The sequence below is a fragment of the Lingula anatina genome, chromosome 9 (assembly GCF_051362555.1).
Source record: "Lingula anatina isolate TDL-2025a chromosome 9, LinAna3.0, whole genome shotgun sequence".
NCBI lineage: Eukaryota > Metazoa > Brachiopoda > Lingulata > Lingulida > Lingulidae > Lingula > Lingula anatina.
The window spans coordinates 18,717,815-18,736,393 of record NC_141775.1 but is presented as its reverse complement, the minus strand read 5'-3'; the positions used below and the strand labels follow the sequence as shown (position 1 = coordinate 18,736,393).

The window sequence follows — 18,579 nt, the reverse complement described above, 5'->3', positions numbered from 1 at the left end:
TCCTGGTCAAGTCGGAATACCAACAAGTAGATGATCCGCTCTGAGAGGAACGTTTGGTGCGTGGTGTAGTAGACATCCTGTCCTGCAAAATCCCAAATTGTGACCTGTTTCTCTGGCTCCACATCTTCCCCTCGGGCAATTTTCTCAATTTTTTCCAATAGCTCCTTGTCAATATCATCTAGATGGTCCCTTTCTGCCACTGCGATGAATACAATAAGCTATGTCCGAACTAAATGATTTTAGCATAATGCATATTGTTATGTATTGCAATGCGTGCATATTTATCCAAATCATGGTATTAATCCCGCAGTATATTGTATAAATATTGTATAAAAATAAATAAATTAGATTGAAAATACATGTAATAAGTATAATTGGTATCAAGCGCCCGATTGAGTTTTCAGCTGATGTGCCTTCTTCAAGGGGGGGGGGGGGGGGGGGGGGGTTGTGAGAGACGAGACCTTAATCTTTATAGACATGCTTTCAATCTAATTTATTTCATTTGTCAGGGACTGTTCATACATCGACATATCGTTAACATTCTTATACTACTCATGTTTTCTTCCCCAGAGGTATGAGATCCACTTTCACCTTTGAAAAGGACTGTACAATGAACAGTGCGGTTAAAATAAAACTTTTTAGCATAAAAAAGTATCGTAATCATTGACAAAATTTGAATGTATTTAGTGTCAATTAACTTTGTGAAACAGTTATCAAATATAATAGAAGCTTTCATCTGTTTCTGAAGGTTTATCGGCAATTTGCAAAAAAAAAAAACATTTTTTTCTTAAAAATGTATCCTCTCTGTTGAATACAAGTGAGTAAGCTCAAAACATAACTGGGTGATAAATACTGAATGTTTTAACATTCATTAAAATCAATTAAAATTGTAAGGTATAGTCAATTTTAATATAACATTATTAATACAGTTTGATGAAAATAAGAATGCAGGAACTCACATACTTAATCGACAAGCTAAGAACAACTCTCGCAGATTATGAGCAAAAGACAGAATCTTGTTTTACTACATATGCACTACTTACCTGCTGCTCTGTCAGGAGAGGCAGGTGGAGCGGCTGTAGAATAAAGAGAAGAAGAATATCAAACACCATTCTAGCAGAAAATGACTCAATCTTAAAGTAAACAAAAACGTGGCTAAGATAAAGGAATTTCTTTACAAAATTTTAACATATAACTTTGGGATATTGGTCTATAAATATTGTATAAAAATAAATAAATTACATCGAAAATGCGTCTAATAAGATCAAGTATAATTGGTATCAAGTGCCCAGTCTTCAAGGTACATAAGGTATAATGGCCAACAAAAAACACATAGAAGGTGGAATCCCTTGGCAAAAAGAAAAATAATCCTCAGTCATATAAAGAAGACTTATTTTACAGAAAATTAAATTGTCGTGTTTGTACCCAGATAAAACAAGACAGCAAATCTGTCAAATGTAGACCTGCCCTTCAAGAAAAATTGACGGAAAATAGCTCTTTTTCAATTTTGAATGGGCACTGTAGAAAATATATAACAGCTAAAGCTCTCAAATTAAGCACATATGTGTGATATCATGTGAAGAATAAGTTCTGTAAATTTCAATCCAAGCAGTCAAGTACATTTTGAGACAGAACGCTTTAAATGTGCAGCAAACCATAACGCTAATCCCTTCAAGATCTTGACGAAATTCGGAAGTGCATCATGACGTCACTCGCTTGTACTTGGAAAGCTGCTGGGTGATTTTCCGATGAGAAATATTTCGTGGCTTATACAAATGTTCGGAAAATGACCATGCAGATAAAAGAAAATTCACTAATCAAAATTGAAACTGCGTAATTACATAGAAAAACATTGTGCATTTCTGACCTCGACTTGTCAGTGTAAACAAAGTGTACTGAACACATCGCATGTAAGCACGTCAATGCCGCATTTGATACTTTGTATCAGACGCTTCCTTTTACTTGACAACACAGTGTTTACGATGGGCATGACAGGAAAAACAGTGCAAAAAACATGCACTTCCAGTTTTCGTCGATTTCTTGAAGGCATGTATTTCTTGAAGGACGAGTCTACAGACAAAATAAATAAATAAATAAATAAAGATGCAAAAAATAGGTTAATTTCTCATTTTGATGCAATAATAAATAATACTTGTAATAGCACGGTCAATCGACACTGAATTTAAGTCATGCACAACAGGTAACATGGTCAATAACAGGAGCGGATCCAAATGTATTTTCTGACAGTATTTTAAAATATCTTTGTTAATCCACCCTCCATTTTAGATGGTCTTCCAACAAAAAAAATAGATACCCGTCAATGTTAACTTTAAAATCTGACCGTCTTCCTGAAAACCTTGAGGACGATCCCAATCTGCCCCTATGATAAGATTACAGTTTCAGGACCATGAGAGTTCAAATTCACATAATGAAAATCACAATATTTGACAAATGAAAGCAGTGCATAGAATAATATAATGTTACATAATGCTGAAATACATAAATACCAATACAACTGCTTTTGTGGGAAAACAGAAAATGTGCAGAGCTTCAGGTGGAGGGGAGTTAAAAATTGAGTTGAAACCCTCAGTGTTTGAAAAAAATTAAAAACAAAACATTTCAGTAAAGCTGCTTTTAAAACTAGCATTAATGTTGGCATTATACAAAATAATTTTTTGAAAACTAATTTGCAAAATTAAACAACATTTATCTGCATAATTATCACTGCTTCCCTATTATGGACACTGTTATCTGGCAGAAAACTTAACCTATGGGAGTTTACAGGGAATCTCAACATGTGTGTTTTATATGATCTCATTTTATTGCCACTTGAAACTTAATTTAGGCAAGTGACCTTATAGCTCTGAATTTAGCTAGTAGTTACCCAATGGAAGATTAGAGGCTTGTCACCCAAATGTGACTAGCAACGGTATTCAGGCCCATGAAATATCTAAGTCACAATTTTAAAAAAGCAGAAAATAATAATGCATAAAATAGGAGGCTGTCAGTTCTAATGTAATACAATGCTTAACTGCACAGTCAACCCCAAAATTTAATTATGCACAACAGTATATAACGATGTAAGTAAAAGCATAAGGCTTCAGGCCCATGAGAGTTCAAGCTCACACCAGAATGAGATAAATAAAAATTTCACAAAAAATGCATAATTCGATAAAAAGGATAATTCAAAAGAGCTGGTTTTTCTAATTTAAGCTGTTTGTCAATCCTAAGAATCATTTTTTGTAAATATAAAATAGGTAACAGTTTTCTTTTTATAACGTTATGGTGATAGTGCACAAAGTAGGTTTTTGATGCAATATAACATAATGGTCAACTGTATAAATACCACAAAATTTTAATTATCTTCTATTAAAAACATGGACATTAAGAAAATTTGATTACCACCAGGCTTCATGCCCATGTGAGTTCAAAGTCCCAGTATGATGAAAATAAGAAGATAGAAACTCACATACCTTATCAACAAGCTAAGAAAAACTCTCGAACATTCTGAGCAATACACGAGAATTTTGTTTTACTACATGTGAACTACTTACCTGCTGCTTTGTCAGGAGAGGCAGGTGATTCACTGTCATCAGGGGAAGCGGCTGTAGAATAAAGAGAAGAATAATATCAAACAACATTCTAACAGAAAAAGAATCAACCTTGAAGTAAACAAAAACGTTTTCAAGGCACATATATGTGGAATGGCCAAAGAAAAACACATAGAAGGTGGAATCTCTTGGCAAAAAAGAAGAATAACTACAAATATCTGTTTAAATTGCACCAAGATGAACTATTCGAGACAATCATGTACAATACCTCTATTTGTCAGCATGTTATTAATATTCTCTTCTGAATCTGGTGGGGATTCCTCTAGTGGCGTTTGGTCCAATACTGTTAAGTCCGGCTCACAAAACATATCTGAATTCTGTACTCCAATTGCCATGTTTTGTGCAAACTGGTCTTTTGGATCATCTGAGAATAGTTGGAAGGATCATACAGGTAGATCAAGCGTTGTATCTAAATGTACCCTTTCTGAGTGTACGTATCAGGCTACACCGTTGAAAAATTCAATTCAATATTGAGTAGAATAAAGCATGGTGTTTTTACAAAGAATGAAATTATAGTGTTTGTACCCAGTTAAAAAATAATCAATGGGCTGTAGGAGTAGATTGTAAAGTGTCATGTATGTCAATTGATTGATAACAATACAAAGGCACCACTTATTTAGGTACTATTTCACTCAGCCCCTCGTCTACCATACTAAGATAGGGAAGGACACATTTGGACACCCACACGTACACGTATGTATAATTCCTTATTGTGAATTATGTGGTAAAATTGAAAATGTCTTATCTTCTGTTCTTTGTATTCTTTATAAACATATTCCATATGTGTCAAACGTTTTCCTATATTCTGCTTACCTTTTCCTCTGATCCAACAGGATCGGCCAGCTTTATGGACAACACACCTATGGCGGTATATATTCACGCCAGTTGTATTTGCATCTTCTTCTTTGATATATTCCTCATGGATGAGGCGCTTGGCGAGATAAGTCTTCCCCACACCGTAAGGTCCAACAATAGCTACTCGCTGTCGGTATACTGGAATCTTACCACTTTCACACAATCGGCGAAGCCGTTCATTAAACTCACCTGGTAATACATATGTTATGCTTCAGATTGACAAAAGGACTCATGGATAAGGTGAACGATGATGTTTGCAGACGTTATATTTATTGTGAAGTGATAGCAGAGAGGAAGCGAGAGAAAATCTAGAGAGGTGGATGCCTGCATATGTGCTTGAGAGTAACAGTGTGTTATGTAAAATCTCACATTTTCACGATGACAAAAGTCGATAAATCGCAGCTTAATTAAATTTTTGAATTAAATTGAGAAATTCCCAAAAATACTATGGTGCGTTATTTATATCAGGGTAAAACAAACTTCGAGTAAAATAGACAGATAGATAAAAAGGGTGTGTAATCTGGATACTGAATCACTGCTGAAGAACAAAGTGAAGTATACAGACATTTTTCATAAATCACAAAGTCGATTTGCACACAAAGTCTGACGTGTAAGATCGACTATGTTCCAGATTACAAAGCAGCGTAGAGTAAGATTGCCAGTATATGACTTCCTATTCAAGGTCAATAGTAACTATAAGTGTATCTCTGCCATTTTTGCAGATAAAAGAGGCAAAAAATTTGCAAGACTTAGTTTAAGATGAAAAAGTAGGTCAAAGGTCAATTTCAAGGTCACAGTTTGGCTGCCAGTATGTGTCTTCTTATTCAAGGTCAATAGTAACCATGGGTGTATCTCTGCCAGTTTTTGAGTATTTCACCCCAGACAGCCTCAGTGATCTGGCCCACATCTGGCCCAGATCTGGCAACGTCTGGCAATGTCTGGCAAAAGGTATGGCCCACGTCTGGCTTGCCACATGTGGGCCAGATGTGGCAATGTTTGGGCCAGATCTGGCCCAGACATTGCCACATCTGGCCCAGTCCACATTTGCTCATGTGGCCAGATGTCGGCCCAGATCTGGCAATATCTGGCAAAGGTATGGCATGCCAGATGTGGACCAGATGTGGGCCAGATCATATTCAAATGGGCCAGATTAGGGCCAGACATGGACCACATATGGCCCAGATTGTTTTTTTTTTTAATTATTTCACATTTGCTCATGTGGCCAGATGTCGGCCCAGATCTGGCAATATCTGGCAAAGGTATGGCATGCCGGATGTGGACCAGAAGTGGGCCAGATCATATTCAAATGGGCCAGATTAGGGCCGGACATGGACCACATATGGCCCAGATTGTTTTTTTTTTTTTTCTTTTTTTTAATTATTTTTAATTATTCAATAAGATTACTATAAAAAAAAGACATACAAAATTCAAGATTCAAGTATTTATTCTGTGCTAAAACCCTAAACAAAATTTTTACACATTATATAACCTTGCTGGCAACTAACATGTAACAAATTAAGGGCCACTCCTTGTCTTTTTGTACAAAACAATGTATGTTTGAAAAAAAAAAACTACACTGCAAAAAGGCAAATATACAGACACTTAACAGGAGGAAATGTCACTTACATACGTGTAAAGAAAACAGTTATAACAACATTTTTTTTAAACACAAAGCTGCTCATCGAATCTGAATTAACACAAATTACAAAAATTGTAATTAATTATGCATGTACATGGGGGGGGGTTTGAGGGGGAAATATTTTTGCACACCTCAACCTAAATAATATTATACATTGTCATTTTTAAACTAATTCAAACATATCATTAATAATAATAATCACTAATGAATATAGTTTTGTAATGAATAAATCTTGAATAATGAATGAAAAAACATTGTTTTTTAGATGATGGAGAGTTATAACAAAATTATAAATAACCATGCAGTAACTGTTTCAATTCAACTTGCATGCTGGCTACAGTACTGTACATACATGTAAATTCTGAAAAAAAAATGTATACTCCAGCACAGATATAGATGTACAATTAAAAGAGAATTACATGTGCACAAAAACAAACCAGTATCAATGCTTTTGAATTAAATCACATCACGAATCAAATCACTCAATGAATTGAACCAGTTTGCAATGCTTGCGCTTTTTTCAAATCCATAACACTAAGATATAATACTCCTTGATACTCCTTGACAAGCTTATAATTATTAAAGGAATCAACAATGGAACAAGTAACTCTACCAAGTTAACAACAGTTCATTCAAATGTCAAGTCAAAACACAACATCCCTTCCTTTCTTGGAGAGAAACGGTCCTTTCAAAACATGTTAATTGACAGTTCAGTCTTTAAAATGTCTTTTTAAACATTTGCAGAAGAGCATATGAACTCCAACTTTTATTCCTTAAACCACACTGAAAATTCTCAAAACTAATCAACTCATATCAAATCCCATGTCCTTTCACTACTACTGGTCTCTTTCTTTGCTTGCCTTTACGTCACATTCGAATGTCCCCTTCACTTTTAAAGGTTTCTCAGACGTGTATGAATAATACTGTTTGTTTTCTGGTCCTCCACAAGAGCCACGTTTATTTCTCTTGGATTTCAGCATTCTCCATGTATTTTCATCAATGATATTACAATATGCACCTGAATCTGGTAATACACTGAGATTAACACCTCCTCTATTTCCTCCATGTCTTCTGTGTATATTGCATTGGTTCCACACCAAATGTATATGCACTCCTGGATTATCATGTTCAAAGCTGTCATTTACATGAATAATAGTTTCAGTTTTGGAGACTTTTGCAAAGTGATCCAACGTTCCATGTTTTCTCAGTCAGGGAGTTTCTACTTCGTTTTTCATGTCTAAACTCGTAATGTTTAGACTGGCTTGGTTTGTCAAATGACTTCGGTTTCATCATACTCACAGTTTCTGGTGTTCCAATTTCATTCAAAGCGTTAACTGTCTTATGTATATTCATGTTTCTAACCTGTGTTTTGGGAGAGTCCTGAAAATATCTTGTACACCTGTCCCTGCTGAATACAACATAAGCGCGTGTCTCCTCTGTCATGTATTTTTAATTTTCTATCTTTGTTCATTATTCATGCCGTCCGTTGGTTTTGAAAAGATCAATCTTTTCCGTCAGCGAAGAGGTTAAAACTGTCTAGCCATCGCGTCGGGCGTGACCCTAATGTCTCCGGACTTCTGTACGGTTCGAATTCCGTAATTTCACATTTTTCCTCCATTTTTTCAAAGAAAGTTGGCTCACAGTTTTGCACTAGTGTTAATCCTCGTCGCCAGTGTTGATGCCTTCGAAATAAATCGCATCACGAATCAAATCACTCAACAAATTGTATCAGTTTGATACGCTTGTGCTTTTTTCATATCCATAACTCTAAGAAACGCTACATCCGGGTCCTTGACCGGCTTAGCATAAAAAGCGGAATTTTACAACAGCGGAACGAGTAGTTCAAAAAAGTTTTAAAACAGTGAATTCATTCAAATGTCAAGTCAAATTAAATTTAACAAATAGCACACTTATGAGAGGACTTTGAAGAAAAGAGAGAGATAAATTAAATCAAAATTTATCAAATGATGTCAGTTTAATGCATTCAGCTCACTGGTCAATAAAAAATAAATAAATAGAAAATAAAAATTGAAAATGAAAGTACTGTAACGCGCGAGGTCGCCGCGTCGGCGCACGACCCCGGACGCGACGTGGGAATATGATGTTGAAACAGGGAAAGTATATCCCGGTCCTTCGAAATTAACAACAAAGGCATATGGTTACAGTTCAAATATTATTATTATACACCAATTTGTTTTCAATAAAAGAGATATTTCAAGAGATATATACAAGGCCTAAAGCCATAGAGTTTGTAATAAAATCGAGCAACGTTTTTCATGGTATGGTAGCGTAGCGCAAATCGACATCTTTCTTCATGGTAGAAACGACGACCGTTGAACGCGGCGGCGTCATCTAGGGGATGGCGACGATATCTTACGCCTGGGGACGGCATAACGACGACCGTTGAACGCGGCGGCGTCATCTAGGGGATGGCGACGATATCGTACGCCTGGGGACGGCATAACGACGACCGTTGAACGCGGCGGCGTCATCTAGGGGATGGCGACGATATCTTCATGGTGGGCGTCTGTTCAGTTTCTCAGCATTCCGGCTGTTATTCGCAATGGCAGAGGAGCTCGGTACGCATCACACGGCCGCAGCCGCGGGAACGGAACCTGAATGGGATTCACAGACTGTACCCTCGGTCTGTGAACCTGGTTCGACGACTCGACTCTGAAGTGGACACGGCGACACTCTCCACCAGCAAAATCTCACGGGTACGGTTCATGCACACAACAACTCAGTCCTGGCACTTTTTCCACCCACGGGCGGCGAGATCGTAGGGGAACGCTGAGGCCTTCAGTTCAATCAGTGAACATCTTGGCGGCAGTAAACCCCGCGGACCCGGAACCTGTGACTGTTAGCTCTGAAAGAGCAAGGTTAATCTTCCGTGGCGCATTTCCTGCATTATCTACGCCCTGGACCCGTCTGTCCCATGGGAAGTTCCCAGTCTCGCCTCGGCGGGAGCGGAGGTTTCCTAGGGGAGCACCGTGATCAAGGGTTAGGACGTCCTTCACCATTACTGTCTCTTTTCGCTTTCCGGTAGCTGCATGCAAAGGGACACGTCCGGCGGACCGAACTAAAACAAAATAAGAACATAACACTGCCCCGATCATACACGGGGGAACACTGCGCACTCGGGCTGGCATTTTCCCTTCAGCTCCGAGCTGTCGACGGCGCCTCCTACATGACGTCTTGGACCCGATCAGCCTTTCACCCAAAATCGTCCATGCCGCAGCGGCTTCCTTGGCCAGGATCCTAAACATCTGCAACCAAGGGATCCCATGATCTGACAGCCACCACTTGTCCTCCGGAGCGCGTCACGGTGAATGCAGTTACAGGATTGCGTTAAGAAACTCGCTAAAAACTAACGGTACATGTAGCTGACATAACTGTCAGCCAAAATACTACAAAAAAAAAAAAAAATAGACTAATCTTCGAAAAGAAAATTCTTCACAATTTTTCCCGACTACGTCGGGTAGCCCGAGGGCTACCCGCAGCCCGTTTCACTCACTTTTTGTCTCTCTCTTGTGCTTTATGAATGTCACTCTAAGATACTTTCTTTCTTCCCCGCTTCAACTTGAAGAACTTGAAAGACGCCGCTAACGATCAGCTGAGCGGTTATTTATAGCGACCGTGACGTCATGACCGCAGGTCGCGCGGTCACACTTTCTGACGGCACGTCGACACGGTTGGAACGTCATTGCTGATTCTTTCCCGTACAGCGGTACAAATCTAACGTTTCTTTCTTTGTTTAAAATCATGGGGTATTTGGCATCTTTTCGTCTTTAAACGGCTCTAGAACGGCAACTAAAGTTGGACTGGTAAATTTTTGTCGGCATCGGTGTAGAGCTATTGGTGCCCCGTTCGTTACATTGCCCCCATCCTTTTAAAATTGATTCTCCCGAATCAAGATTCATCTAATCATGGCAGTCTTTGACCTTCACAGTGAAAACTGAAACCTTGAAAGTCTAGAACGCTTGCTGTTGACACCAGAAAATCTAGGCCCAAAATACCTTGGTTTTGTATGTCCGCCACAATAACGTCTAACTCAGTGGGTTGATCCTGCACGTCAATGGATACTTTCATTCGGCCCAATACGGGTAGCGGCTTGCCATCGGCTTGCCGTACTTGTTCTGTCATTTGACGGAGTTCTGTTTTCTTGTCAACGGCAATTTTTCTGTAACACTCAACGCTTAAAAAGGTATCTGAAGACCCTGTGTCAACTAAAAATAAAACATCAACATTTTCAACTTTACCAACAATAAATAACCCATTCGAAACATTATGTACATTTGTTCGTCCTTCTTTGACTGGGACCTTCAGTGAGTATTGGGTCTTCTCCCGGTCCCTCGGGTGGACCACTGGCCGTTTCCCTCATTGGCTGGTTGAGGGCATTCTCTGGCAAAATGACCTTCCTGTTGACAGTTGTAGCAGATTACTCCCTTTGCCCTCCTGAATGGCTGCTTACCGAAGAATGAGACAGGCATGGATCTTTTGAGGTCGGCAAGCTCTCTTCTTAATGCATGGACTTCATCCTCCAGTCTTTTCACCTGGGTCTCGTCTTCTTCAGTCTTCTGTACTACCCGCAGTTGCCGTTTACCAGCCTCGCTCAGTCTTTCTGCATCCAGAAATGACTCCATGCCTGCTGCCACCGTCACTGCATCTTCCAGAGTCTTACAATGAGCCTGAAAAATACATGATTTCAATTCTTTGCTCACCACGGCTTCCTGGAAATGTACCCGGGCCAGGCGATCCTGTGACATCACATTCAACTCTGGATAGGCTAGGGCAGTGAGTCTTCGGATAGCTTGTCCCAATTCTCGCAGGCTCTCATTTGGTTTTCTTCGACGATGACGCAGCTCTGCCACAAAGATTTCTGCTCCCTCTCCCGGACCAAACCTTCTCTGTAATAAGTCTACCAAATCTTTGTAGGACAGTCTTTTCCCCCCGGCTTGGGCATCACTTAGAATGGCTTGAGCTTCTCCCTTCAAACTGACTGCGAGAAATGCTGACTTCTCATAACTGCTCCAACCATTGATGATCGCACAGCCCTCAAAGTGCGCCAGGTAATCGGACCAAGGACTGCTTCCATCGTAGCGGTCGGGAATTACGCTTGGCCTTCCTTTCTGGACTCCTGTGCTGCCTGGAAATACGTCTCTAGGTGGGAATGGAGAACTCACCAGTCTCTTTCTAGGTGATGGACCCGCTAACAAAGTATCACTCTCACCGTCTATCTCTGCGTGGCGGCCCTCGTGGTCTCGTAGATTCAAGATGACCTCACTCTCACTTGACTGGTCAAAGTTGTCTACCTTAACATTTTCCATTCTGACTTCTTCTGACAAGAGATATTAAAAAAAATAATGATAATAATTATCATCCATTCATGACCAAGTAACCATAGCACATTTCGAAGGACAATCCCACCGCTGCCACCAATGTAACGCGCGAGGTCGCCGCGTCGGCGCACGACCCCGGACGCGACGTGGGAATATGATGTTGAAACAGGGAAAGTATATCCCGGTCCTTCGAAATTAACAACAAAGGCATATGGTTACAGTTCAAATATTATTATTATACACCAATTTGTTTTCAATAAAAGAGATATTTCAAGAGATATATACAAGGCCTAAAGCCATAGAGTTTGTAATAAAATCGAGCAACGTTTTTCATGGTATGGTAGCGTAGCGCAAATCGACATCTTTCTTCATGGTAGAAACGACGACCGTTGAACGCGGCGGCGTCATCTAGGGGATGGCGACGATATCTTACGCCTGGGGACGGCATAACGACGACCGTTGAACGCGGCGGCGTCATCTAGGGGATGGCGACGATATCGTACGCCTGGGGACGGCATAACGACGACCGTTGAACGCGGCGGCGTCATCTAGGGGATGGCGACGATATCTTCATGGTGGGCGTCTGTTCAGTTTCTCAGCATTCCGGCTGTTATTCGCAATGGCAGAGGAGCTCGGTACGCATCACACGGCCGCAGCCGCGGGAACGGAACCTGAATGGGATTCACAGACTGTACCCTCGGTCTGTGAACCTGGTTCGACGACTCGACTCTGAAGTGGACACGGCGACACTCTCCACCAGCAAAATCTCACGGGTACGGTTCATGCACACAACAACTCAGTCCTGGCACTTTTTCCACCCACGGGCGGCGAGATCGTAGGGGAACGCTGAGGCCTTCAGTTCAATCAGTGAACATCTTGGCGGCAGTAAACCCCGCGGACCCGGAACCTGTGACTGTTAGCTCTGAAAGAGCAAGGTTAATCTTCCGTGGCGCATTTCCTGCATTATCTACGCCCTGGACCCGTCTGTCCCATGGGAAGTTCCCAGTCTCGCCTCGGCGGGAGCGGAGGTTTCCTAGGGGAGCACCGTGATCAAGGGTTAGGACGTCCTTCACCATTACTGTCTCTTTTCGCTTTCCGGTAGCTGCATGCAAAGGGACACGTCCGGCGGACCGAACTAAAACAAAATAAGAACATAACACTGCCCCGATCATACACGGGGGAACACTGCGCACTCGGGCTGGCATTTTCCCTTCAGCTCCGAGCTGTCGACGGCGCCTCCTACATGACGTCTTGGACCCGATCAGCCTTTCACCCAAAATCGTCCATGCCGCAGCGGCTTCCTTGGCCAGGATCCTAAACATCTGCAACCAAGGGATCCCATGATCTGACAGCCACCACTTGTCCTCCGGAGCGCGTCACGGTGAATGCAGTTACAGGATTGCGTTAAGAAACTCGCTAAAAACTAACGGTACATGTAGCTGACATAACTGTCAGCCAAAATACTACAAAAAAAAAAAAAAATAGACTAATCTTCGAAAAGAAAATTCTTCACAATTTTTCCCGACTACGTCGGGTAGCCCGAGGGCTACCCGCAGCCCGTTTCACTCACTTTTTGTCTCTCTCTTGTGCTTTATGAATGTCACTCTAAGATACTTTCTTTCTTCCCCGCTTCAACTTGAAGAACTTGAAAGACGCCGCTAACGATCAGCTGAGCGGTTATTTATAGCGACCGTGACGTCATGACCGCAGGTCGCGCGGTCACACTTTCTGACGGCACGTCGACACGGTTGGAACGTCATTGCTGATTCTTTCCCGTACAGCGGTACAAATCTAACGTTTCTTTCTTTGTTTAAAATCATGGGGTATTTGGCATCTTTTCGTCTTTAAACGGCTCTAGAACGGCAACTAAAGTTGGACTGGTAAATTTTTGTCGGCATCGGTGTAGAGCTATTGGTGCCCCGTTCGTTACATTACCATATCTGGCCCAAGTCTGGGCAGCATCTGGCAAAATGTGGCATAAATGCCAGACTTTGCCAGACTTGGCCCAGATCTGGCAAGTGTCTGGCAAAATGTGGCATAAATGCCAGACTTTGCCAGACTTGGCCCAGATCTGGCAAGTGTCTGGCAAAATCTGGCCCAGATATTGCCAGACGTTGCCAGATCTGGGCCAGACGTGGGGCAGATTACTGAGGCTGTCTGGGACATTTTGCTTCACTACTGAATATTGAAATGTACTTTTTTTTTATATATAGCACAACTCCTACCAAATACCAAAAACAAACAAAAAAATGGATTCCAACCCCAGTATTAATTGAGCTTGACAAGCTCTACGTAATGCAAAAAACAAGAGGTCTTGTATTTAGGGTTCTGGTTTAATAGAGAGTTTTCAGTTTTGGCATCTAACGGCTGCCTCTCCTGTGAAAATGCACCTATTGACCCCAAACTCCCGAAGATGAAGTCCCAAAATGTAATCCCCCCACTTAGGTCGGTGTAGTTTCTAAAAATTGGCACAAACATATTTTTTTTTAATCCCCATTTTTAGGAGATTTTGGCCTGTTTGACCTTGAGATAAAGGTCAACTGTCAAATCCAAGGGCATATCTGGAATCTACAAATATGACTTTCGTCAAAATTCTATAGTAATTTTTCCGATAATTCCTTTGGTTTGAGAGATATTTGGCATCGAATTTTCACAAATTTTGACAAGGGTGCGTTTCAACGAATGTCATGCCCAGGATAATGCACCAACTGAGCCAAAAAAAAGGGTTCAAATTGAGATAATATGTGACCTAAATCCAAGAGATGGGGACATGGGTCCTTGGGGTCTAGGAGGAGAATGGTGACTTGTATCCAGCTCCAGAATGCGGAGCTAGTGGAGCTGTATGAGACGGGTCGGGAATAAAATTAGGAGTACCAACAGCTTACAGGCTGGTGGTACTAATAAATGTGTTGACTGCCATTTTAGTGGTAAAACATAATTTGTTATATTTTTATGAGTTGTTTACAATATATTTATTAGTAAATATGGATATCATACAAACAGTTGTTATCCCTTTAACAACAACACAGAATAATATTACACAATATGACTTATTCAAAAAAAAAAAAAAATCTCAGCTGATGAATCACAGGGACAGTAACTTCTAAAAACCATCAGATGTAAAAATTGTAGCTAGTAGATGATGTGCTGTAGCAGTGTAAGAGATTTTGCTTACTAGTTAAAAAAAAAAAAAAAACATTGCAACAGCCTTGATATATATGTGAAGCATAATGATAATACTAAGAAATGGGATTAAACATTTTAGAATGTTTTTCTCATGATTAAATAAAAAAATGAAACAAAATATAAGTTCTATTGAAAACATCATTTCAACAAGTATTTCATATAGCAAGAGATATTTGGTGCAGTTGTATCAGTTTTGTAGGCAACGTTGATGTTTGTTTAATTTAGAATTGAAATGGCAATCAGCATAATTCTGAGCAGTTCCTGAAATACATGTACATTACACAATGCTAAATATCTGCTTGGCACAAACATTTGTTGAGTTGGTTTAATAACAAGTTTATTTTTGTTTCCATTTGATGGTGTTTGCATCAAAATGTGGTGAAATGTATCATCATACATGTATTATGTATCACTATTATGATTATTACATGAAGTTTTTTTTTTTTTTTTTCTTTATTTAATAACTTATCAACCTACAAATACCTATGCCATTGTACTGAATCTGCCTGGCTTATAGACTGTTCAGAATAAATTTTATCAACATCCATATTTTTTTTTTTAATTTGGAGAAGACTAAGTACATCTGGAGCAAACGGCTGTTTCACAATCAGGGTGAACAATTAAATGTGGTTAATGTTACAAGTGTCTGATAAATTAACAATTTATGATTGGAGATTGCCGATAGACTGATATCAAAGACACTGTTCATAGGAGCAAAATATCTGGGATGTAACCATCATTATTAATGCAGTGTTCTATGGTGTCAGTGTTCATTCTAGGATGCGCCCTTGCGTCATTGACGCAGAAAAAATGTGGTTGACGCAATTCGTAGAGTGAGCTGCGCCAACAAAATTCAAGAGAATTAACAACGGCGCATTTTTGTGTTCTAAACGCGCCCTCCAATTCAGAAAATTCACGGCCGAAGTTTGATTGTTTACTCGACTTCTCTTGACATCAAGATCTAATGTTAAACGTAACGAAGATATTCTTTACTCGTCGCAGTTTTAACAAAGATCTTAATTTATGCTGACGTCATGCGCTTTATGCAAATCACTGGCGATCGTCCCTCCTTTTTTGAATCCCTGATAGGCTGAGATTAATTGTCCATGTAGGTCAATTTGATCAACCCGTACATTGTGCATGATGGCGGAGAAGTGAAATGGTATTTTAAGTTTTTTAAAGAAAATCGATCCCGAATATCACTCTAAAACGGCTCAGAACAGTAGCGACAGAGATGATCATGATCATGCACCGCAGACATTCCCACCAGAAAAGAGAACAAAAGTTTGTGCAGCCGTCACGGCTGCTGATACCGCGTCGAATAGCCATGCAACTTCAAGGTCATTTCAAAAATGGTGGAGAAATACTTACAAGTGGCTTGTACACGACGATAACGCAAACTTGGTGTATTGCAGCTTATGCATTGAAAAAAAAGGACAATATCTTCTTTCAACTAATAAATTTCGAACGAGTACCCTTATGCGACATGAGACGTCCGCTGCCATGCAAGAAACGTCGGAAGCAGCTCAAGCTAAACAGGTTTTTTGCAGAGCTTTAGAAGGTAAGATATTATTTTTTGTCAATATTTATTTATAACACAGAGCAATAGACATCAAAGTGATTATCGTGAAGGTCCCGGACCCACGTGTTGTAATTATATTTGTGCAGTTTGAGGAACTCTCGACAGTGCATTCTGGGATATCGCAATGCTGAACAACTATGTAAACAATGTGTTTGCTGCGTCGCATTGACATAGGGCGTCAAGCTCATGTTATTTCCCAGAACCTTATTTTTTGTATATATAGGTAAAATTTTTCAAATTCATTTTTCATAATTTTATTGTGTTGAGAGATTTGGTCTCAGTTCATGGTGATTAAGGGAAAAATAAAGTAAGGGATAGTGTGCTGGAGTATTCTTTGTGGATACCTTCAACACTACTTAACATTTTATGCAGGTTTTTATGCCCAAATTCAAATTTAATTGTAACTTTTATAACATTTCTAGGTAAAGATGGAGCAATCATGGCAGTGGGGAAATCAGTTTACTGGATTGTTTAAGAAGGCATTGCAATTCACAAGTTCAGAAGGACTTAAATGTTGTCTGGTATACCTGGCAGCTAAATTGAAGAATTTCTCCTGAAAGTGGAGAAAAGGTCATCGTAAATTCTCCAGGGACCACCTTGTGACTTGTGCTAATTATGAGAAACAGTGCAAGGCAATACAGTGTCAATTCATTGACAATCTCATTAACAACATCAAAAAAGGAACAATTCTTAAAGTGATTTTTAGTAAGATCTATGTCTCTGCTGTCGAAATATGTGTGATATCATTCTCAATCTGGTAGCTTTTTATCGATGAATTATCATTATCAGGGATGAGACAATTAATTTCATAAGTCATGAATGCATGCCAGTTAGTCAAGGGTCATTGATAATGGGACAGAGGACAGAAGAGATAAAATTAAATGGATTTTTCATAAATTGAAGCCAAAAATGGGGTTAAAATGTCGTTATAGAAAGAACTTGGTTATTGGTGAATAAAACGTGAACATATTTTAGTGTTATCTTATACTTGTTAAAAAAATTGGAGCGTCAACTCAAGGGTTTTGTTTTAGAAAATTGGGATTACTTATTGAATGTTATCACCTATAAGTCAAAATATTTTTATAATAAATTTTTTTCATCTCTGAACATAAATACCACAGCAGTAAAACAACATGCGTTACATATTGTAATTTCAAGATTTGAACAAGGGCCCACTTTAAAATGTAATGGCCCACTTTTTTTAATGTTGGGGGCCCTTTGTCCCACATTGAAACATTCCTAGAATGAACACTGTTAATGCTATATGGTATTTATAATCATGAGCCCCTTGGTGTCTCCTACCCCCCCCCCCCCCCCCCCCCATCTATTTTATTTAGTAATCACAGCATATTCTGTCTGATTTTATTATTCTATAAGACATTCCCCGCACATGCCATACAAACTGGCAGCTTGGCCAATTAACTTGGTCAATTAACTTGCCCATTATGCTGTTAACAAAACAAACACCATAAAGAATGGGCCCAGCCAGGGCGTAATAAACATGGGGTCTGGGCTTTTTATGCATGGGACTAGATTTGGTCCGGGACCTTGACATAAATATGTGGGTCCATCAGCATGAAGTTTAAAAAGTCCAAAAAGGTGGTCAAAACCATTTCATCAACATTTTTTTCCAGTATAATAATAATAATAATAATAATAATATATATATATATATATATAATATATATAAATAAATAAAATGCATTTAACTTTTTGTTTTACATAAAAATGTGTTTAGTTTTGTATATTTCATTATAATTTGCATGCTGTGACAGTATGAATGCATGTACTATTTTTTTGTATTCCAAACCCAAGGTCACTGTTGTGTATGAATACACTACTTCCTGTGAAAAGTAGTTCCATTTCATGAAAAATGGTCGTCTGCTAGTTTTATTTGCAAAGAACAATCCACAAAGTCAGGAAAATAAGGTATCATCCAAAGTACTTCAACATTTAATTTATTTGTGTGTGTTAACAACAAACTGGTGATGAAATGTCTTTGAATCTAGAAGTGGTAAGACATTGAGAAACTTGACAAAGTACATTTGAGAATTTAGGTATATCTAAGCTTTCATGAACAGCTACAAGATGAAGAATATGAAGAATTGGACTGTTCTGTTGTGAGATTTGAGTTGTTCTTCACTGACAAATGGACAAGAAGTTCAGGGATTAAACAATGTAAGATGCTTTTCTTGTGACTTAATAAAAATACAAATAAAGCATACTATAAATTCCATTAAAAAGAGTTCTTCATCATCATTCAAAATCCTAATCACTAATGGAAATTGGTCAGAAACAATAAAGTATTAACTATAGAAAATGTCTCCACTCTACATACATTTTTACTAAAGCACAGCTGTGTGCTTA

The 18,579-nt window shown here is 39.2% G+C and overlaps 1 protein-coding gene and 1 long non-coding RNA gene across 6 annotated transcripts in view; both read right to left on the bottom strand.

Moving 5' to 3' along the window:
- Positions 1 to 519: 519 nt before the first annotated feature.
- Positions 520 to 3,946, bottom strand: LOC106151306 (uncharacterized). The gene is made up of 3 exons (XR_015331132.1): positions 3,820 to 3,946; positions 3,555 to 3,605; positions 520 to 1,076 (listed from the first exon to the last, which is right to left on the bottom strand). It is a non-coding gene; the product is annotated as an uncharacterized LOC106151306 (long non-coding RNA).
- A 24-nt stretch (positions 3,947 to 3,970) lies between these two features.
- The window catches only part of LOC112042630 (uncharacterized), a 168,254-nt gene continuing 153,645 nt past the window's right edge, over positions 3,971 to 18,579 (bottom strand). For all 5 annotated transcript variants that reach the window (XM_086995901.1, XM_086995899.1, XM_086995900.1 and 2 more), the window contains one exon: positions 3,971 to 4,655. In XM_086995901.1, the coding sequence (XP_086852027.1) occupies positions 4,264 to 4,655 (392 nt within the window). In that variant the 3' untranslated portion in view covers positions 3,971 to 4,263. The remainder of the gene's footprint in view (positions 4,656 to 18,579) is intronic.